Here is a 23,040-nt window from a genome sequence, read left to right as displayed (position 1 = left end):
AATCCTCAGACAGAATAACTAGAGAATGCTGATAAATCCATAGGGCCATGTTTGTACAGGGCAAAATCTGCTGTCACTGGAAGCTGGGATGGACTCAAACCATGCTGTATAGTCATTAATGTCAACAACTATGGAATACCTACCATGTGCAAAGACCACACTGGGTGCTTTTTCTTCTTTTTTATATTGAGGCAAATATACATAATATAAAATTTACCATTTTAAAGTATACAATTCATTGGCATTAAGTGCATTCACAATGTTGTATAACCATTACTACTATCTAGTTAGAGAACATTTTCTTTTTTTTAAAGATTTTATTTATTTATTTGAGAGAGAGAATGAGATAGAGAGAGAGAGCATGAGGGGGGAGGGTCAGAGGGAGAAGCAGACTCCCTGCCGAGCAGGGAGCCCGATGCGGGACTCGATCCTGGGACTCCAGGATCATGACCTGAGCCGAAGGCAGTCGCTTAACCAACTGAGCCACCCAGGCGCCCCTAGAGAACATTTTCATCACCCGGATGGAAACCTTGTACCCAGTAAGCAGTCACTTCCTATTTCAGGGGCAGGGGCAACCACTAATCTACTTCTTTCTCTCTCTGGACATTTCATATAAATGCAGCCATACAGTAGGTGGCCTTCTGTGACTGGCGTCTTTCATTTAACATGGTGTTTTCAAGGTTCTTCAACAATATAGCATGTATCAATACTTCATTCCTTTTTATGGCTGAATAATATTTCATTGTATACATATACCATATTTTGTTTATCTGCTGATAAGTTGATGGGCATTTGGGTTTTTTACACCTTTTGGCGATTATGAATAGTATTTCTATGAACATTTTTGCGTGGACATACGTTTTAATTCTCACCGGACTTAGGAGTAGTATTGTGGGTCATATGGTAATTTTATGCTTAATTTATTGAAGAACACCAAATTGTTTTCCACAGAGGCTGCACTGTTTTACATTCCCACCTTCAGTGTATTGAGGGTTCAAACTTCTCTACATCCTCACCAACACTTACTGTCTTTTGATGCTAGCTATCCTGGTAGGTGTGAATGGTGTATCATTGTGGTTTTGCTTTGCAGTTCCCTGCTGGCTGTTGATAGTGAGCATCTTTTCATGGTTGACCATTTGTATATCTTTAGAGAAATTCCTATTTGAATCCTTTGCCTATTTTTTAACTGGTTTGTCTTTTTGTTCTTGAATTGTAAGAGTTCTTCCTATATTCTAGAAACTAGATCTTTATGAAATACATGATTTGCAAATATTTTCTCCTATTCTGTGGATTGTTTTTGTACTCTCTTTGTAGTATTCTTTGAAGCACAAAAGTTTTAAATTTTGATGAAGTCTAATTTATCTAATTTATTTTTTGGTCCATGTGCTTTTGGTATCATAGCTAAGAAACCATTGCCAAATCCAAGGTCATGAAGATTTTACCCCTATATTTTCTTCCACGAGTTGTATAGTTTTAGCTCTTCTATTTAGGTCTTTGATTCATTTTGAGTTATTTTGTATATGTATATATGTAATATATATATGTATATATATATGTATATACATATATAGTGTGAGGTTAGAGTCAAACTTTATTTTTTTTGCATGTGGATATCTACCTGTCCCTGTACCATTTGTTGAAGAGACAATGTAGATTTGCACTTGAAAAATTAAAACAGGGGTGCCTGGGTGGCTTATTTGGTTGAGCGTCCGTCCGACTCTGAATTTCGGCTCAGGTCATCATCTCTGGGTCATGAGATCAAGCCCTGCGTCTGGCTCTGGGCTCAGTGTGGAATCTGCTTGTCCCTCCCCCTCTGCTTCTCCCTCTACTTGCGCTCTCTCTCTCTCAAATAAATAAATAAAATCTTTAAAAAAAGAAAAGAAAAAATAAATCAGACTAGAAATCTTTTTTTTGTTTGTTTTGTTTTTAAGTAATCTCTGTACCCAATGTGGGGCTCGAACTCACAACCTCGAGGTCAAGAGTCGCTTACTCTATGGACTGATCGAGCCAGGTGCCCCAGAAATCTTTTTTTTTTTCTTTCAGCCCTAATACTTGAATAATTTACTTGAGTTTGGGGTTACATCTTCCTCATAAATTCAGATTTAACCATTGAGTAAAGATACAGAATTCACATTCATTTTGAGTCCTTTTCTTTGTGGAAATTGAGTGGTATGTAAGTGTGTGTGTGTGTGTTTTAATCACTTTCATTATGTGCTGAAAAACAATGGAAAGACTCTTATAAAAGGAGCTGTCTCTTAGGATGAAAACTTTGCAGGTGTCAGCTAGTATTTACCTGTTCATTAAAATCTAGCTAAGGGGGGTGCCTGGGTGGCTCAGTCGTTAAGCGTCTGCTTTCGGCTCAGGTCATGATCCCGGGGTCCTGGGATCAAGCCCCACATCGGGCTCCCTGCTCAGCGGGAAGCCTGCTTCTCCCTCTCTCACTACCCCCTGCTTGTGTTCCCTCTCTCGCTGTGTCTCTCTCTGTCAAATAAATAAAATCTTTAAAAAATAAAAATAAAAAATAAAATCTAGCTAATTGACTATCTGATGTGTGAGGCACTGTTCTCAGTGCTTGTTTCTACATATTCTTGGAGAAGAGGTGGGAGAAACTGATAAGATAATTTTTTATTTCATAGCTACCTGGATCTAACTGATTTTTTTGTATTCAGCTTTACAAAGCACTAGGTCCTAAATTTGTGCTTTGATCTCCATGTGGTGTGGATTCAAATATGGGAGAAGCCCCAGGCCACCTTGAGTACAAGAAGAAATTACCCCATTATACTACATAGTAAACAACGAGCATGTTAGATGTAAATCATTTTGTTGGACCACCCACTATCAGGGATTTCACTCTGGCTGTGCTTCCTGACGACAGCCATGTCTGCCTCTGGCCATCTGTTAGATTGTCTTACCCTCTTCCTCAGCCACATCTTCTTTTCTACTCCCTCCAGCTTTAGAGAATACCTGATGGACTCTTAAAATCTTCTATACTATAGTATGATAATGGCTCTTTCTAGCCTTTACTGCCAAACCCAGCTCAAGTCCTGTCTTGATCTTTCTAGAACCCATCAGGGTGCTTAGCCAAACGCAAGTGACCAATCTTTTGTTACCTGCAACAGGCCCCACTTTCTTAAGAAGGCTTTTAGCAGAAATAATTTCCTTTTTACATTTTCTTCACTTTCCTCTTCCATGATGCTCCATGCCTGGGCCTGAAGCCAGATCTGCAGAGCGAGAGGCATGTACCATCCATAGCATTTGTATTGCTTTGTAGTGTCAGTCCCAGTGGGAACATAAAGCAGAAACTATGGAAGGCTTAGGTTAGAACTGGAGCTTCTCCAAGGTGCTTTCAGAGATTTGCCCCAAACTATGTTTAATAGGACACTAGTTTTTTGGTCTACCAATAGGTGTTGTATACAAAGAAGAAAAAAAATTATCGACTAAACTTTATGCAAAACTTCGTGAGCATGGTTTAACAGGATTCTTTTTTATGGGATTTCCTGGCATCTTTAATATGCTCAAGTGAATTGGGCCTCTTCAAGAAGGGAATATTGTAAACAGTATTTGTCAAATGATTTGCAGTTTTCCTATAGACTTTCTTTTTACATGGATCATCTTTCAGATTTGTATTTCATAGAATATAAAAATATATTGTAACCTCACAAATCTTATTTTCTTCAGATGCTATTATTTTGGGTAAAATGTTTCTACCACTGCTGTTGAAATTGATCTTCCTGAAATGGGCATCTGTCTTTTTTTTTTTTTTTTTAAGACTTTATTTATTTATTTGAGAGAAAGAGAGCACACAGAGGGAGAAGAAGCAGCAGACTCCCCACTGAGCAGGGTGCTCCATGCGGTACTCGAGCCCAGGACCCTGAGATCGTGACCCCAGCCGAAGGCAGACACTTAACCAACTGAGCCACCCAGGCACCCTGAGCATCTGTCTTGTAAAGGGTCTTGCAGTGGTCCTTTGCAGGTCAGGTTAAGATGAGAATCTCATCAGCATCTGAATACAAAGATGATTTCTTTTGTTTAAATATCTTCTGTACGGGGGGCACCTGAGTGTCTCAGTCAGTTAAGTGTCTGCCTTGGCTTAGGTCGTGATGCCAGGTTGCTTGGGATCAAGCCTCACATAGGGAAAGGGAGTCTGCTTCTCCCTCCGCCCCTTCTCCCTCTACCCCTCTAGTGTTTGCTAGCGCGTTCTCTCTCTCTCTCTCAAATATAAACCTTTAAAGAAAAACAAATATCTTCTGTACTGATATAATGTATGATGTTAGAAGTCAGCATAATGATTACCCTTTGTGGAGGGGAGCAGGTAGAGAAAAAAGGATCCCCACGTTGGGTGTAGAGATTACTAAAAAATATAAATAAACTAAAATATTAATTAAATGCTGGGGTGCCCGGGTGGCTCAGTCGTTAAGCATCTGCCTTCGGCTCAGGTCATGATCCCAGGGTCCTGGGATCGAGCCCCACATCGGGCTCCCTGCTCTGCGGGAAGCCTGCTTCTCCCTCTCCCGCTCCCCCTGCTTATGTTCCCTCTCTGGCTGTGTCTCTCTCTGTCAAATAAATAAATAAAATCTTTAAAAAATAAATAAATAAAATATTAATTAAATGCTTCAAATAATGGAAATCATTTCCATGTTAAATCTAAATAATAAGTTATTTATTTCTATTATATCACTTAAATAGGGAACACTTTTCTTAGAGAGAGAGAGAGAAAGCACAAGCAAGGGGAGCGGCAGGCAGAGGGAGAAGCAGGCTCCCCGTTGAGCAAGGAGCCGGATGTGGGACTTGATCCCAGGACTCTGGGATCATGACCTGAGCTGAAGGCAGACGCTTAACCGACTAAGCCGCCCAGGCGGCCCTGGAACACTTTTCTTAATTGAATGTGTTCCCACAAGTATGTCCTTTTAACAGATTTTAATGTCCTCATTATGCATAAGTCATCTCACCATCGACCCTGGGGCCTGAAATATGAACAGTTAACTGAGGCTGATTTTCCAGGTACGAGAAGGAACCTGCATAGTGAAGATCAGTGTAGACGGCTGACACTTCTGGTTACTATAGGTCTCTCAAACATCCCTGTGCTTGTGAAGGTCTGGAAAACCACTCTTCACTGGGAATTTCTTGGCCACAAAGAATGCTGTTATATATGATTCTATTCTTAGACTTGTCTACTTCTAGGTGTAATATCTTTTCTTACAATATCTTTGAGGGGAAAAAAATATCTTTGAGGAAGATTTTCCTAGGTATACTATAAGGTAAAATATAATATTGGCATGCTTTTTTTATGAGTACACACAAATTTTGAACAAATCTTACTTGTGTGTAAACTGCTTAGAGTCTATATTTTTTCTCTATTAGGTTCGTGTTAGTGGACAAATTTAAGCTATGTTTTAGAAAAATTGCCCAGATGATCTCCATTCTACTATAGAACAACTAATAATAACAAACTGTATTGTTTAGCAGTTTACAAACTATTGTTTTGTACTCTTTCATTTTAATTTTGATACTATCAACAGTATTCCTCTTGGTCTTACAGAACTGCATCTAAATTCCAAGAGTAGAGTTAAGAAAAAAAGTGTCAAAGGACAAGTTTAGGTCTTACCGACATTGGAATTCCAAGACTAGATCCCTTTTGAGACTGAAGTTCAGGCTAGGTTGTGTACTCACCACTTGATATTAGACCTGGTATTTAAACTGTGCCTTTTCTCAGCTAAAATTACTCCAGCTTGTTAGACATTAAGCTGAGGTATGTGGCTATGCAATTCAAATGAGCCTTAATCTTCATTTAAAAGGGAGTAGTTACTGTTTCTTAACCTCTGTCAAAGAAGAGGAACCCCTTTGGGTGATAATGCGGACTTTGTATTACAGAACGAGTTATGTAATAAGAGCTTAGTACATGTTTGTGGAATCAAATAATCAGGACCTCATAATTTCCTTTATCTTTTACCATCTTTTTTTTTTTTTTTTTAAGATTTTATTTATTTGCGAGAGAGACAATGAGAGACAGAGAGAATGAGAGGGAGGAGGGTCAGAGGGAGAAGCAGACTCCCTGCTGAGCAGGGAGCCCGATGTGGGACTGGATCCCGGGACTCCAGGATCATGACCTGAGCCGAAGGCAGTCGCTCAACCAACTGAGCCACCCAGGCGCCCATCTTTTACCATCTTAAGCAATGGCTTCTTCTGGTTCATTCACTGATGTAAAAATTACTACCCGAAGTGATCAAGGAAGATTAGAATTCAGAGTTATTGTTCCAGAGCTTTACATTTAGTCCCAGGTCAGTTTTTTTTAAGATTTTATTTATTTGACAGAGAGAGACAGCGAGAGAGGAAACACAAGAGAGGAGCGAGAGAGGGAGAAGCAGGCTTCCCGCAGAGCAGGGAGCCCGATGTGGGGCTCGATCCCAGGACCCTGAGATCATGACCTGAGCTGAAGGCAGATGCTTAACGACTGAGCCACCCAGGCGCCCACCCAGGTCAGTTTTGACCTGTGTCACCACCAGATGTATTGAAGATGAGCTTCTTGAACTAATTCAGCACCATCTAAATGTTAAACCGTTCTAAGAGAAACAGAGTATTGAAGACTTCTGGATAAAATAGGGATATTGGGATGCCTGGGTGGTGCAGTCGGATAAGCATCTGCCCTTGGCTCAGGTCATGATCCCAGTGTCCTGGGATCGAGTCCCGCATCAGGCTCCTTGTGTAGCGGGGAGCCTGCTTCTCTCTCTGCCTGCCGCTCCCCCCTGCTTGTGCTCTCTCTCTGACGAATAAGTAAATAAATCTAAAAAAAAAAAAGATTAAAAAAATAAATTAATTAAAATAAGGATATTTCACTAGCACTTGGTAAAAGGGGGTAGAGGAGTAAGTTTTATCTCTTCTGTTAGTAAACGTCTTGAAGGCAAGAATCAGGTTCATTTGAGTTTTATTTTTCTTCTTTTTTTACTTCTTACCTGGAAATAATTTCAAACTTACAGAAAAGTTCCAAGAATAATACAAAGAACTTCCACATACCTGATACCCAGATTTATCAATTGTTAATATTTTGCCACATACCTTAGTGTGACATTCTTGTGTCAAAGTCAAGAAATTTCGTTTTGTTATAGTACTATTATATAATTCCATATTCTGTATGGCCTGTGTTCCATTTTTACCTATTGGCTCAGTAATGTCCTTTGTAGCAATGTAATTCCTAGCCTAGATCATTATTGAGTTCAGTTGTATGTCTTTTAGTCTCCTATGATCTGGAACAATCCTCTGCCTTCCTCTGTCCTTCATGACATTCATATTTTTGAGGAGTACAGCACAGATATGTTATAGACAGCTTTATATTCTTGGCACAGAATATAAACTAAGAAGTTTTTAGAAAACACTTTTTGAATATTTTTTGGGAGAGCATCTTTCTTTCAGAATGTTTAATATGGGAAAGAAGTAAGTGTGTGTGTGTGTCTGTTTATTTATTTATTTATTGGGGCACCTGGGTAGCTCAGTTGGCTGAGCATCTGCCTTCAGCTCAGGGTGTGATCCCAGGGTCCTGGGATTGAGCCCATAGTTGAGCTCCCTGCTTAGTGGGGAGTCTGCTTCTTCCTCGGCCCCTCCCCCTGCTTGTGTTCTCGCTCTCTTTCTAAAATAAATGAATAATTTTTTAAAAAGATTTTATCTATTTATTTATTTGAGAGAGTGAAAGAGAGAGAGCAAGGGAGGTTGGCGAGGGAGAGGGATCGAACCTGGAGGAGACTCCCTGCTGAGTGCAGAGCCTGGTGCAGCTGGATCCCTCAACCCTGGGATCATAGCCTGACCTGAAGTTCGATGCTTAACCAACTCGGCCACCCAGGCACCCCAAGAAGTGTGTGGATTTTTTTTTTATGATTTTATTTATTTATTCATGAAAGACAGAGAGAGAGAGAGAGAAAGAGAGAGGCAGAGGCAGAGGGAGAAGCAGGCTCCCTGTAGAACAGGGAGCCTGATGTGGGACTCAATCCCAGGACCCTGGGATCATGACCCGAGCCGAAGGCAGACGCTTAACCGACTGAGCCACCCAGGCGCCCTGTGTTTTTTAATCATTCTATTCTATTCTATTTCATTCCATTTTATTTTATTTATTAAGATTTTCTTTTTAAGTAATCTCTACACCCAACATGGGCCTCAAACTCAAGAGTCATGCTCCCCACCGACTGGGCCAGCCAAGCGCCCCAGAAATGTGGGGGTTTTTTGTTTTTTTTTTTTTAGAAAAAAGAACATGTGCTGTGACTTAAATTTAAATTTAGATTTAAATCCGAGTTGTGCCACTTACTAGCTCATAGCACTGGGCAAGTTACTTTATCTCACTGACTCTCAGTTTCCTCAACTTGAAAAGGGTACAGATAAAATGTTGGCCTGAAGAAATGAGATAATGTGTATACCCAGAGCGGCACATGATGTGTGTACAATGAATGGTGACTAATAATATTCATTTCAGCATAACTTCCAAGTTGTGAGAGGATGACTGCTCTTGCCACGTTCAAGGCTTAAATACTTCTGTGGTCTGAGTCTATGGAAGGCAAATGGAGAAAAGGCCAGAATCAGAGCAAGGAAGGATGGAAATCAATTAGTTGTCACACTTTTATTCTTTCCTTGGACATTGCCTTAAGAATTCCTTGCATTTCATAGGTGTTGTAGATCTTACCAAGGGTACAGGATTTTTGCTACTATATACAGGCTCTGTGGTGTTGATAGTTTGCATTGCTGTTCACTCTCCAAACTTAATAACTAAGTACAAAATGGTAATGTTCAAAGAATGATTTACAGGGACAGCTCAGTATTTGCTTGTTAGTTGTTTTATTGACGTAACTTGTGTGCTGAATTCACTGGAATGTGGCATAGTCAAATCTGGCTTCTTCCACTCCTGAGTTGGTGCAGGAAACACTTGGCAGCTGCTAAAGTGCTATTCTTTGCAGTTATTTGGTATAATTTGCCACAGAAGTAAATTCCACGAGGTAATATTCTTGCTAGGTTGTACTCTTGCATGACTGAATGAGTTTCTGCTAAGGGCCAGTAGTCTCTAACTCAAGGTGATTCTCTTGGCAGCCGAGAAGATTTCCAGCGAATTCCAGAACTTGCCATCAACCCATTGGGGGACCGGATTATCAATGCCTTCTTTCCAGAGGGGTGAGTCCCTGCAGTTGTTGGCTTCCTTTCTGAGGCAAATCTGGAATGTTATTGGTTGGGTCATTTTAAACCACGATCCTCCTGATTATATTGGGCATCCTTAACTTGGTCGTATCTAGAATATCTCTTCAAATAGGTATATGAGCCTATTTTCAAAATTCTGTCTTTAATCGCTGTTTAGCTTTAATGTAAAACTAAAATTTTTTAAAACTTTTATTTGGAAATAATTTCAGGTTTATAGAAAAGTTGCTAAAATTGAAAATAATACAAAGAATTCCTGTATTTCTTTCACCTGGATGCATCTATTGTTACATTGTTAACCTTTTGCCTCATTGGCATGTGCTCTCTGTCTCCTTGTGTTCCAGCCAATGAAATTTAATCATCATATACAGGATTATAAATTTTCTAGTACCCACATAAAAAAAGTAAAAAACAAGTTAACCCTGTCAATATATATATTTTATTTATCTAATGTATTTAAAATATTATCATTTAATATATAATCAATATATTTAAATTACTAATATATTACATTCTTCTTAATATTAAGTCTTTGAAATCTTTTGTGTAATTTACACCTACAACACCTATCAGCTGCTGTAATACTAATGTAAAATATTATGTATTTTATTTTTTCCTGCTTTATTGAGAAATAATTGTCATATTGTGTAAGTTTAAGGTATACAGCACAGTGGTTTTATGTATGTACATATTGTGATTATCACAGTAAGGTTAATGTATTTATCACCTTACATAGTTACTGTTTTTGTATGATGAGAAATTTTATAATCCATTCTCTTAGCAACTTTGAAATATACAACACAATATTGTTACCTATAGTCTGTCATGCTGTACATGACATCCCCAGAACTTACTCATCTTATAACTGGAAGTTTGTACCCTTTGACCACCTTCACCTGTTTCTCCCATTGTCTATTTTATTCTAATATATCAATCATATTCCTGTTTTAATCTCCTTTATAGCACTTTCCCCCTGTCCAGTACAGGATCCAGGCTGGGTCAGTTGTCATGTTTCTTTGGCCTCCTTTAATGTGGAACATTTCCACAGCCTTTATTTTTCTTTTACAACATTGGCTAAGGATACAGTCCCCTCCACCACACACACAGTTTGTCAATAGACTTGGGTTTGTCTAATGTAGAACTAGGCTTTTGATATGCTTCACTACCTAATACACTGACTTCAGAGTACTGAGTAAATATTTATCAATTTGATTAGGTACCTTTTTCTGAATAAAGCTTTATTATGTTATATTATTTTAAGTAATCTCTTCAACAGTTTCTTCCTGGTTCCTTTGACTTACTGTATGACCCAAAGACTTTAAAAAGTTCAGTGGTTGCCAATTTCTTAATAATGAGACTAAATGTCAGTGAAGATATTATCAGATAAAATGGAAAGAGGAAATTTTAGAACTCTAAACTGAGAGCAAAAGAATTTGCAAGTTGAGAATTTGGGCATTCAGTAAAGCTGAGTGACAGAGGCGGAAGACTAGCAGCTAGTTTGTGTGAAGATAGGAATTGAATCAAACAGACCTGCTCTCTTCAGATTTGTGTTGACCATGAGGAATCTCCTGCCCCCCATCTTCATTTTCTCCTTTTTCTCTCCGTGAACTGCCCTGTTTGTTTCAGGTGTGGTTTTTGTGCTGAAATCTTGCGTTTTTTTCCTACTTCCTCCTTAGCCCATGCAGAGCATTGACCCTGTTCGGAGATAACTTACACATCTATGCTTTGTATCCAAACCTTTGCAATGAAAAGTAAACCCAGTAGAGTCATTTTGCCAACATTTTTTTCAGAATTCCGTAGTAACCGTTGGTTATTAGAAAAAGCAGTTTGTGGGAAGCGGTTTTGACTGCAGTGTCACCTGCTGTCCTATGCAATGTTCTGCTGAGGACACTAGGCAGGTGTACATGAGGAAGCTGAGGCCTGCACTGGGCTACACTACTAAGCTCTCCGCAAGCTGCACTTCTGCTTCTTACTCTAATAAGATACAGATATTGAGTTTCTGGGTTTTTTGTTTCTTCTCTATCTAGTCTTCTGCAAGTGGAATTTTTTTTTAATGAGATTTGAAAGTGGAGCATTGATATTTAGTTTCCTTTTACTCAGACCAATGGCAATAATATTTGTACTCATTAATCTGTTGTTCTGGCATATGACTCAAATCTTATTCCACATTACTTGATTCCTCAGATCTACTGCTCCATTAGCAACCTAGCTAACTTGAAAAACTAACAGTCATTCTTTTGAGTACAGTGGGCTCATGAGCTAGCTTTTGAAATCCACCCTTAGAAAGTCTGATGTGTGTGTCTGCCTGGCATTAAGAGACCTGACATAGCACAACGATTCAGTGGTGCAATAAAAGACTGGAATCTACTTTTAGGTAGTCACAGGAACCACGCAACTTGTTCTTTCCATGATTGCCATAGATAAATAACTATGTCACACTGGTTATTCTTTGAAGTATGTTGTTCATTCAAGTTTTAGAAATAATCTTTCACAGGGTTACTGATTTGCCTGTGGCACAATAGAAAGATTTTTTCTAGTCTTAAGTACCAGAAAAGGTTTATACAAGAGTCTTCCCAACATTATGATCATGAGAAATCTATCCAATTGTGAGGGGATAATAAAATCATAATAAGTAACACAATTATTTTGCAGACATTTAAAATGTTTCAAAGTGTTTATATTGATTGAAGACATGCTTAAAAGTTTAAAAAAACAGGATAGGAAATTGTGTATGCAGTATGTTCACAATTATCCAAAAAGCATAGAAAAATGAATAAAAGAAAAGATATTAACAGTAATAGTAATTGCTAGAGCTAGGAGTGGTATTTTCTTTCTACTTTCCCCCCCAAATTTCCAAAAATGTATTTATTGCTTTTATAGCAAAATATTTATTTTAAAAGCTGCATTTCCATAGTATAATTCAACCTTAAAATATCACTAGGTGTATGTGAGTGCAGGCGAAACATGAGAGGTGGGCTGGGAAGTCATTGGGTTGACAGCTAATTTTTACTGCTTGTTATAGAGTTTGAAGCAGTGATTTCAAGTGCTGGCTTGCCTGATAGTGTAGCCCTAGTGCTACTTGAAATCCCTTTTGGGAAAAGAGCTACAAGGAACTTGAGTAGGTAACTCTGCTGAGTTCTGTTACCTCTCTAAGTCTGATTAATCATTTATAATGTGGGAAAAATAATACCTACCTCACAAGGTGGGGGTGATGCTTAATGAAGGTATTTTATGAGTCCTAAAGAATCGTGCATATGGGGAAAGACCTCATTAAATGGACTTTCAGGCCACTCTAGCTAAAACTGTTGCCAATATATTGGATTCATAAGAAAGAATCACCCTGATTGAGATGGTGTTCTGTTTATTCTGTTTCCCAATCAGAGAGGACCAGGTAAACTTCCGTGGATTCATGAGAACTTTGGCTCATTTTCGACCTATTGAGGATAACGAAAAGAGCAAAGATGTGAATGGACCAGAACCACTCAATAGCCGAAGCAACAAACTGCACTGTAAGGAGATAAAGTTTTCTGGCTTAAAATATTTGCTTTTATTTGCATTTACAAATCATTTATTTACTCATTCATTCATTGAGCAAGTATTTACAAGAGCATAGTGATTAATTATACGGACTGGGTTCGGATCCCAGCTCTGCTGCTTTTTAGCCATGTGACTTTGGGCAAATTATTTAAAATCTTTGGGCCTTGGTTTCCTCTTGTGTAAAATGGGATGTTAAGGGGTTTTGCATAAGGATGTTGTGATGATTAAATGAGTTAAAGTATGTGAAGTACCCGGCAATAAGAACTTAGCTGCTAATATTATCCTTAAAATTCATAGAATGCTTACCATGCACCAGGCAGTGCGGTGAATGCTAGAGCAACAACAGTGAATAAGACCTAGACCCATGTTTAAGGAAGAATGGCAGTCTCAACTGATCTTAGAATTTGATGGATACTGGATGTGACTCAAGTAGGCTTAGACAGCTGGCTTAGTGCAAGATTTAACTTTTGTCCCCATGCCTCTTGCCTCCTTTCCTTGGCTGTTTGTTAGATTTCCCTCTGCCCTTGTTGATTCATGTATGGGATTGCCCAATCCCTTACAATGCTTCTCCAGAAATTGAAATTGAATTTCTCTTTTCATTCCAACACAAGTTGAAATGGAAATGGAAATTGTATTGCATTGATTGAGCCCAGGCTTCTGTTGCAAGAGTGCACAGTGGTATACAGAGAGGTCTTCGAAGCCAAGTTTGCCTGATTCTGACATTAGCATAATAGAAATTTTCTTACTCAGTGTTGTCAGACCAGGGCTTAAATAATAATTGAAAAAGCCAGGTATAGCATAGAATCACAGAAGAGGATACAGGGTTTAATATTTTATTTTACCTTAAAATATTTATTTAAATTCAATTAATTAACATATAATGTATTATTGGTTTCAGAGGTAGAAGTCAGTGATTCATCAGTCTTATAATACCCAGTGCTCATTACATCACATTAAGTGCCCTCCTTAATGTCCAGTTACCCCATCGTCCCCTCCAGGAACCCTCAGTTTGTTTCCTATGATTAAGAATCTCTTAAGGTTTATCTCCCTCTCTGATTTCATCTTGTTTTATTTTTTTTTTCCTCTCTTCCCCTATGATCCTCTGTTTTGTTTCTTAAATTCTGCATATGAGTGAGATCATATGATAATTGCCTTTCTCTGATTGACTTATTTCACTTAGCTTGACACCCTCTAGTTCGATCCACATCGTTGCAGACGGCAAGATTTCATTTTTTTTTAATTTACCTTAAAATATTTAAAAACACATTCACTGTCCAATCTTTTGGTGTGGGACTAAGAGTTTTTGGGTTTTATCTGTTTTCATGAAAGTCTGCTTATGGGAGTCGTGTAACTTTTTATACAGAGCACATTTATAATGTATAATCTGAGGTTTCTGGTTGCAGTTTCTTTTAAGTGGAAAAAGAGCTTAAAGATACTCGTAAAGCATTCCAAAAATAGAATCTTTCTGTTGTTTACATTTTTCCTCAATCTCTTACACTTATTCTGCCACACTTTATGTTAGCAGCAGGTGTTTGTTTTCTTTTTCCAGTAACTTAATTTTGAGTCTTTCAGAAGTAATCGATCTAAATTTCACGAAACAGTAACTTTGTTTTCACGTACATGTTTCATTGTTTATTAATTATATATAGTTCTTATTAACAATACAAATAGCTTGTAGGGCAGTGTATACACCTGACTCTTGGTGAACATCCAATGCAGCTGGTGGAGTAGACACTTAGGTGTTGCCCATTAGCTACGAGTACGCAGTGTGCCACCACATCAGTTGGAACGATTTGCAAAGGGAGGGAGAGAATCGGTGAATCAAGTGAGTTGGTTAAGGAGAAGACCATTAAGAGACGTTCTGTGCTGTTATGAAAGCACAGAATGAAACTATGCTTGCTTTTCTAATCCAGGATTAGAGGAGACTTTAAAGGTCATCAGACCAAATCATACCTGTTACCTGAATTCCTTCTCTAGCATGGGCTCTACTTTTGAGGGTAGGGGGGACTCTACTTGTTTTTTTGTGGTTTTTTTAAGATTTTTTATTTATTTATTTGAGAGAGAGAATGAGATAGAGAGAGAGAGCATGAGAGGGGTGAGGGTCAGAGGGAGAAGCAGACTCCCTGCCGAGCAGGGAGCCCGATGCGGGACTCGATCCCGGGACTCCAGAATCATGACCTGAGCCGAAGGCAGTCGCTTAACCAACTGAGCCATCCAGGCGCCCTCTACTTGTTTTAAGTCATGAATTCCTTTGGCAGTCTAGTGAATCCTACTGACCCCATCTCAGAATCCTTTTTTTTTTTTTTTAATTTATTTATTTGACAGAGAGAGAGCAAGAGAGGGAACACAAGCAGGGGGAGAGGGAAAGGGAGAAGCAGGCCTCCCACCGAGCAGGGAGCCCGATGCGGGGCTCGATCCCAGGACCCTGGGACCATGACCTGAGCCGAAGGCAGACGCTTAACGACAGCCATCCAGGCGCCTCTCAGAATACTTTGAAAGCATAAAATCAAATACATAGGATTATAAAGGAAACCAATTATATCAAAATACAATTGCCAAAGTATTTTTTTTTAAAGATTTTATTTATTTATTTATTTATTTGAGAGTGTGAGAGAGAGCATGAGAGGGGAATGGGTCAGAGGGAGAAGCAGACTCCCCACCGAGCAGAGAGCCCGATGCAGGACTTGATCCTGGGACTCAGGGATCATGACCTGAGCCGAAGGCAGTCGCTTAACCAACTGAGCCACCCAGGCGCCCCAATTGCCAAAGTATTAATGCAACTTTGTGAGAGTAATAGATGTGCTTCTTTGTTATTTATTTTATTTAAAGATTTATTTATTTATTTGAGAGAGAGTGTGCACGCATGCATGTGCCCACAAGCAGGGGGAGGGGCAGAGGGAGAGAATCCCCAAACAGGCTCCCTACTAAGTGCAGAACCTGATGCGGGGTCCCATCTCAGGACCCAGAGTCATCACCTGAGCTGAAACCAAGAGTTGGACGCTTAACCAACTGAGCCACCCAGGCATCCCAATTATTTATTAAATAACAGGATGTAACATTGGAGGCTGTGGAACAGCTCTGTATCTTTTTAAAATTATTATCATTATTATTATTATTATTGAAGTATAGTTGACATACAATATAGTAGTTCTGGGTGTACCACATAGCTATTTGACATTTATATACATTATGAAATGCTCACCATGGTAAGTGTAGTTACCATCCATCACCATACAAAGTTATTACAGTTATTACTGATCATTTTCCCTGTGCTGTACTTTACATCCTTACATCCCTGTGAATAATTTATTTTATAACTAGAAGTTCTTCTTGATCCCCTTCACCTGTTTTGCTCATTTCACCCATCTCCCTTCTGACAGCCACGATTTTGTTCTCTGTATTTATGAGTCTGTTTCAAACAGCTCTGTATCTTGAACGTGGTGGTGGTGACACAAAACTACATAGGTGGTAAAATTGCTTAGAACTATACACACATGTGTGTGCTTACACAGAAACACACAGTGAAATCTGAATAAGCTTTGAATTGTACCACTGTCGATTTCCTGATTTTGATGGTATATTACAGTTATGCAAGATATTAACCACCAGGGAAGACTGGTGAGGGGTATATGGGACCTTCCTATGTATTTTTTTTGGTAACTTCCTGTGAATCTCTACTCCAAAATAAAAAGTAAACCAAAAAACGGCCAACAGTACATTGGAGAAAGCAATAGAGAAATACATTCATGTGCTTCTCTTTGCATATTTCTTTCATGGCATTTGTTGACATAAAATAGTTTTCAGAAAAACATTTAATAAAGTCTTTCTCAGTATCTTGTTGTATACAGTGGAGCAGTAGGTTAGAACACCCAAAAGGTATGAATTTGTGTTAGACCAGACAGAGGTTCCCAGTGGTATGTTGCGGGGCTCCTTTAGCTTTTTGTTTTTCTTTTCATCAGTGGCTTTCGTTGAAGCTGTAATAAGTAAATATATCAAGTTTCTGGTTGACTGTAAACTTGGAGGCATAGTGAATACAAGACACCACAGAATCAGAACCAAAAGAGATAATGATAGGCTGCAAAGAGTTGGACTAAATCTAATAAAATGAGTGCTGTAAGGGATATACTAGAGTGCTGCATTTGGGTCCATGTTTGAACAAGACCTAAGGGATAAATCTAAGATGCACCCACTGTACACCATGACTGCCTGGCTTGCAGCACCTTTAGCCTCACCTCAGGGTCATGTAATATCAGGCCACAGGAACAGAAATGTATCCTTTAGAATGAGAATAATGGTAATCCCACTCTATGCTAAAGAGAATACATTTTAGGAACCATATTTGATTTTGGATCCCAGAGATAGACAAAAGCACATTTATAAGAAAGTACCTGGAAGTTTGAGGCACTGAAAACCATAAATCATTATCATAAGGAAGATTTTTTTTATTATTATTATAGTAAAAAACACATAACATAAAACTTATCTTTTTTTTTTTTAATGTTTTTTTAATTTATTTATTCATGAGAGTCAGAGAGAGAGAGAGAGAGGCAGAGGCAGAGGGAGAAGCAGGCTCCCCGCCTAGCAGGGAGCCCGATGCGGGACTCGATCCCAGGACCCCAGGATCATGACCTGAGCTGAAGGCAGACGCTTAACCATCTGAGCCACCCAGGCACCCAAAACTTATCTTTTTTAAAAAAATTTTTGGTGGGCAGCAAAGCAAAGTTTATGGAGTGATAGTACAAAGCTCCCAAAGAGGGAGGGGACCCGAGAGAGTTGCCCTAAAATTTTTCATCTTAACCATTTTCTTTAAAGATTTTATTTAGTTATTTTAGAGAGAGTGCACGCGTGTACATGAGTTGCAGGGAGGGGCAGAGGGAGAGGGAGAAAAGCAGACTACCCGAGACGCACACAGCTCTACTCAGGGCTCCATCTCACGACCCTGAGATCATGACCTGAGCCAAAATCAAGAGTCGGGTGCTTAATGGACTGAGTCCCCCAGGTGCCCCAGAAGGAAGATTTTTTTTTAAGATTTTAATCAGTTTATTTATTTTAAAGATTTTATTTATTTGTCAGAGACCGAGAGACTGAGCAAGCAGGGGGAGCAGCAGGCCTAGAGGGAGAAGCAGGCTCCCCGCTGAGTAAGGAGCCTGATGCAGGACTCAATTCCAGAACCTTGGAATCATGACCTGAGCTGAAGGCAGTGGCTTAACTGACTGAGCCACCCAGACGTCCCAGATTTTAATTATTTTAGAGAGAGAGAGTGAGCACACGTGCAAGCAGGGGGAAGAGCAAAGGGAAAAGGACAAACAGACTCCATACTCAGGCTCTGTGGAGCCTGGAAAGAGGCTCAATCCCACGACCCCGAGATCATGACCTGAGCCAAAATCAAGAGTCAGATGCTGTTCCACTGAGCCACCCAGGGGCCCCTGGAAGAATTTTTTTAACAAAATATTTACATAGGAATTACAGGTAATTCCTGGTCAAGAAGAAAAGGACATCTAGTAGAATGCTTTTTTTTTTTTTTAAGATTTTATTTATTTTTTATTTATTTGAGACAGAACACAAGCGGGGGTGGGGGTTAGGGCAGACAGAGAGGGAGAAGCAGACTCCCCACTGAGCAGGGAACCTTATACAGGGCTTGATCCTAGGACCCTGCGGTCATGAGCTGAGCTGAAGGCAGACACTTAACCAACTGATCCACCCAAGCGTCCCGGGTCAATTGATTTTTGACAAGAGTGCCAAGACTATTCAGTAGAAAGAGAACAGACAGCCTTTTTAACAAATGGTGCTGAGAAAACTGGATATCCAGATGCAAAAGGGTTAATTCGGACCATGACCTAACACTATAGACACAGACTAATTCAAAATGGATCAAGGACCTAAATGTAAGGCCTAAAACAATAATACTCTTAGAACAAAACATAGGACAAAACCTTCGTGACATTGCATTTGGCAGTGATTTCTTAGCTGTGACACCAAAGGCACAGGTGACATAATTAAAAATCAAGTAGTTGGACTTCATGAAAATAAAATGTGTTCTTGTTTCAAAAGACAATACAAAGTACAAAGACATCCCGCAGAATGGGAGAAAATATTGGCGGATCATATATCTGATAAGGGCTTAATACCCAGAATATATAGAGAACTCCTAAAACAACAAAAACAACCCAATTCAGAAATGGGCAAGGGACTTGAATAGACATTTTTCCAGAGAAAACAAACAGATGGCCCACAAGCACATGAAAAGGTGCTGAACGTCAGTAATTATTAGGGAAATGCAAATCAAAACTACAACGAGATACTACCCTACACCCATTATGATGGCTACTATAAAAAAACAAACGGAAAATAAGGGCGCCTGGGTGGCTCAGTCGGTTGGGCATCTGTCTGGCTGGAGTCATGACCTCAGGGTTCTGGGATCGAGCCTGTGTCGGGCCCCCTGCTCAGCAGGAAGTCTGCTTCTCCCTCTCCCTTGGCCCCTCTCCCTCCGCTTGTGCTCTGTCTCTCACTTTCTCTCTCTCAAGTAAATAAATAAAATCTTTAAAAAAACAAAATAACAAGTGTTGTTAAGGATGTAGGGAAATTGGAATCCTCGTGCATTGTTGGTGGGAATGCAAAGTGGTATAACCACTGTGGAAAACAGTATGGTGGTTCCTCATAAATTAAAAATGGAACTACCATGACTCAGACTTCCACTTCTCTGTATGTTTCCAAAAGAATTGAAAGCAGGGTCTTGAAGAGATTTGCTATAGCCACATTCTTAGCAGTGTTATTCATAATAGCTAAAATGAGAAAGCAATTCAAGCGTCCATCCATAAACGAGTGGATAAGCAAAAATGTGCTATATACATTGAATGGAATATTATTTAGCCTTAAAAAGGAAGGAAATTGCAATATTCTACAATACGGATGAACCTTGAGGACATGATGCCAGTCACAAAAAGACAAATAGTGTATGATTCATTCCACTGATATGGGTACTTAGAGGTAGTCAAAATCAACAGAATATATAATGGTGATTGCCAGGGATAGGGGGAGAGGAGAATGGGGAGTTATTATTTAATAGGTATAGAGATTCAGTTTTACAAGATGAAGAGAGTTCTAGGGATGGATGGTGGTGATGATGGTATAACAATGTCAATGTATTTATTGCCACTGAACTGTACATTTAAAAAATGGTTAAGATGGGGGGCGCCTGGGTGGCTCAGTTGTTAAGCGTCTGCCTTCGGCTCAGGTCATGATCCCAGGGTCCTGGGATCGAGCCCCACATAGGGCTCCCTGTTCCGCGGGAAGCCTGCTTCTCCCTCTCCCACTTCCCCTGCTTGTGTTCCTCTCTCACTCTGTCTCTGTCAAATAAATAAATAAAATCTTAAAAAAAAAAAAAGGTTAAGATGGTAAATTCTATGTGTATTTTACCCCAATAGAAAAAAAGGAAAACTAGTAGGTAAAACAAATTGAACCCCTTGTGGTTTTTTAAAATTCCTGCATTATAGACCTTTCAAATCAGCAAGCAGTTAATAGTAAGAAAAGAAAAAAAAATTATACTTCTTTAGCTTTGTATTCCCATGGCTTGATCCAGATATTTTATGCAACACGTGGATTAGTCTTTTCTTTGTAGTTCATTTCCTTTGTAAATTGCTATGGTCTAAGTACATTAATTCACACTGACCTTGAGGAAAACATTCCAAACAGATTTGGTAGTTACTTGGTGTATCAGTTAGGATTCCTTTAGCTGACTCATCTGGATTCAACAATAAGAAAGTATTTTATCTCACTTTACAAATCAGGTGAGGCAAGTGTCAGAGTTAATTTTGGTTTTTTTCTATTGCTCTGCTCTGCCATCCTTAGGATGTGCTTCATCCAGAGGCCTGACTCCTTGTGGTCACATGATGGCTTTCATCAGCAACTAGGCTGTGTTGTTTCCCTGTTCATATCTGATGGGACAGAGACAGACAGCTGTGGATGAGAGTCTGTTAGGAAGGAAGAAGGTTTGAATGCCACAGAAATGGTGAACTAACTTTCCTTCCTTCTTCCCTTTCCCTTTCCTTTTCCTTCCCTTTCCTTTCCCTTCCCTTTCCTTTCCCTTCCCTTCCCTTTCTTTTCTTTTCTTTTCTTTTCTTTTCTTTTCTTTTCTTTTCTTTTGTAGGCTCTACACCCAATGTGGGGCTTGAACTCATAACCCTGAGACCAAGAGTTACATGCTCTATCAAATGAGCCAGCCAGGCATCCCCAGAAATGGCAAACTTTAGAATGAGATAAAATAATAGCAAAGTACTGTGCACGTTATACATAGTTTTTCCATTACTTTAGTCTTGGCTCTCAGACCAACTGTTACAGAGAGCTGAAAACCAATTAGAATACTGTTGCAGTCTATCTGTTGGGATCACGTTTGTGTGATTAGATCGATGAAACCAAAGCTACAGGAGGAGTCTTGTATGTCTACTTCTGTTTGTTGGTTTTCTCTGAATTTCCCACAGAGCTAAAGAAGCAGCAAGACAGCACCTTTTGGTGTAGACTAAGAGCAATTGAACATTGTACATGTAACAACATATTTGCCACTAAAATACATTTACCTTCCACATTTATCTGCTTAAAAATATGAGTTTCTAGGGGCACCTGGGTGGCTCAGTTGTTAAGTGTCTGCCTTTGGCTCAGGTCATGATCCCAGGGTCCTGGGATCGAGCCCCACATCGGGTTCCCCACTCGGCGGGAAGCCTGCTTCTCCCTCTCCCACTCCCCCTGCTTGTGTTCCCTCTCTCACTGTGTGTCTCTCTCTCTGTCAATTAAATAAATAAATAAAATCTTAAAAAAAAAAAATGAGTTTCTAGAACCAAATTTGATTATGAACCATCTTTTACATAGAATAGGAACTGTGAGAGCACACTTGATCCTATTTCTTTTTCATGCTGCAGTGAAAGTGTTAAGGGCAGCCACCAGGGCTGAACTGTACCTCTGTAGGCACAGGCCCAAGCACACATGGTACTACTGATCTGTTTGTCTCCGAGGAATGGTTCCTAATTGCTCTCTGCTTCGGATCAGTAAGGTTATAATGTCTTATATGAAAGATACCACGCACCTTACGGTGGTTTAAGGTGTGGTAAGGGAGAGAGGTCTATAAGCTTCCCTGTTGATGTTCTAATTGTCTTCTTAAATGATAGAAGTTTTTTTTTAAGATTTTTTATTTATTTGAGGGGCGCCTGGGTGGCTCAGTCGTTAAGCGTCTGCCTTCAGCTCAGGTGATGATCCCAGGGTCCTGGGATCGAGCCCCGCATCGGGCTCCCTGCTCTGCGGAGAGCCTGCTTCTCCCTCTCCCACTCCCCCTGCTTGTGTTCCCTCTCTCACTGTTTCTGTCTCTGTCAAATAAAATCTTTAACAAAAAAAAAACCCTCTTCATTATTTAAAAAAAAAAAATTTTTTTTTTAATTTATTTGAGAGAGCGAGAGCATGAGCAGGAAGAGGAGAGAGGGGCAGAGGGAGAAGTAGACTCCGTGCTGAGCAGGGACTACCCACCCCCACCCCCACGCGCGCCAGGATCCCACGACCACGACCTGAGCCGAAGGCAGATCCTTAACCAGCTGAGCCACCCAGGCGCCCCTGAAGTTTTTTATAACACATAATGAGTGATGCGGGAAATAAGGAGTCTGCATGAAGCTCTTTTATTTGGAGGATGAGGAATATTGTAAAGTGGAGTTAGGGAGAGTAGCCAAGAAGAAACAGTGAACAGCATATTCACAACAGTGAAGAGGTAGAGGCAACCCAAATGTCCATTGAAAGATGAAAGGATACACAAAATGCGTTATATACATACAGTGTAGAACATTATTTGACCTCAAAGAAGGAGATTCTGCTACATGCACATGGATGATACTAAAAAAATAGTAAGTCAGACAAAAGGATAAATATTGTTTGATTCTTCTTATATGAGGTTCCTAGAGTAGCCCAAATTCATAGAAAGTTGTCAGGGACTAGAGATTGGGGGAAATGGGGAATTACTGTTTAGTGGGTCAGAGTTTCATGGGGAAGATGAAAAAGTTCGGGAGATGGTTGTTGGTGGTGGTTATACAACCACGTGAAACTTTGTACATTGTAAAAGAGTCAAAATGGTAAATTTTACCCCCCCTCCTTTTTTAAAGAAGAATCAGTGATCAAAAGGTAAAGATTTGACTGAGATCATTCATTTGGTCTTTCATTAAGCAAATGTTTGAGCAACTACTGTATGCCAGGCACTAATTTAGTCCCATGATACAATGATGCATAAATCAGATAAGGTCTTTGCTTTCATAGAGCTTACGATCTAATAAGAGAAACAGACTACATGGAAAATGACAGATGGGGGTG

At 39.6% G+C, this 23,040-nt stretch overlaps 1 protein-coding gene across 6 annotated transcripts in view; it reads left to right on the top strand.

The window, feature by feature from the left end:
* Positions 1-23,040, top strand: part of CHP1 (calcineurin like EF-hand protein 1) — a 71,511-nt gene that overhangs the window by 10,638 nt on the left and 37,833 nt on the right. For all 6 annotated transcript variants that reach the window (XM_064570658.1, XM_045900322.3, XM_064570656.1 and 3 more), the window contains exons 3-4: positions 9,064-9,144; positions 12,547-12,674. In XM_064570658.1, coding sequence (XP_064426728.1) covers positions 9,064-9,144; positions 12,547-12,674 — 209 coding nt within the window. The remainder of the gene's footprint in view (positions 1-9,063; positions 9,145-12,546; positions 12,675-23,040) is intronic.

Source organism: Mirounga angustirostris, unplaced genomic scaffold, assembly GCF_029215605.1.
Source record: "Mirounga angustirostris isolate CCGP_5_RB_7025 unplaced genomic scaffold, mMirAng1.0.hap1 SCAF_9, whole genome shotgun sequence".
Classification (NCBI taxonomy): domain Eukaryota; kingdom Metazoa; phylum Chordata; class Mammalia; order Carnivora; family Phocidae; genus Mirounga; species Mirounga angustirostris.
The sequence above is the reverse complement of the archived record's forward strand: the minus strand, read 5'-3'. Positions and strand labels throughout refer to the sequence as shown.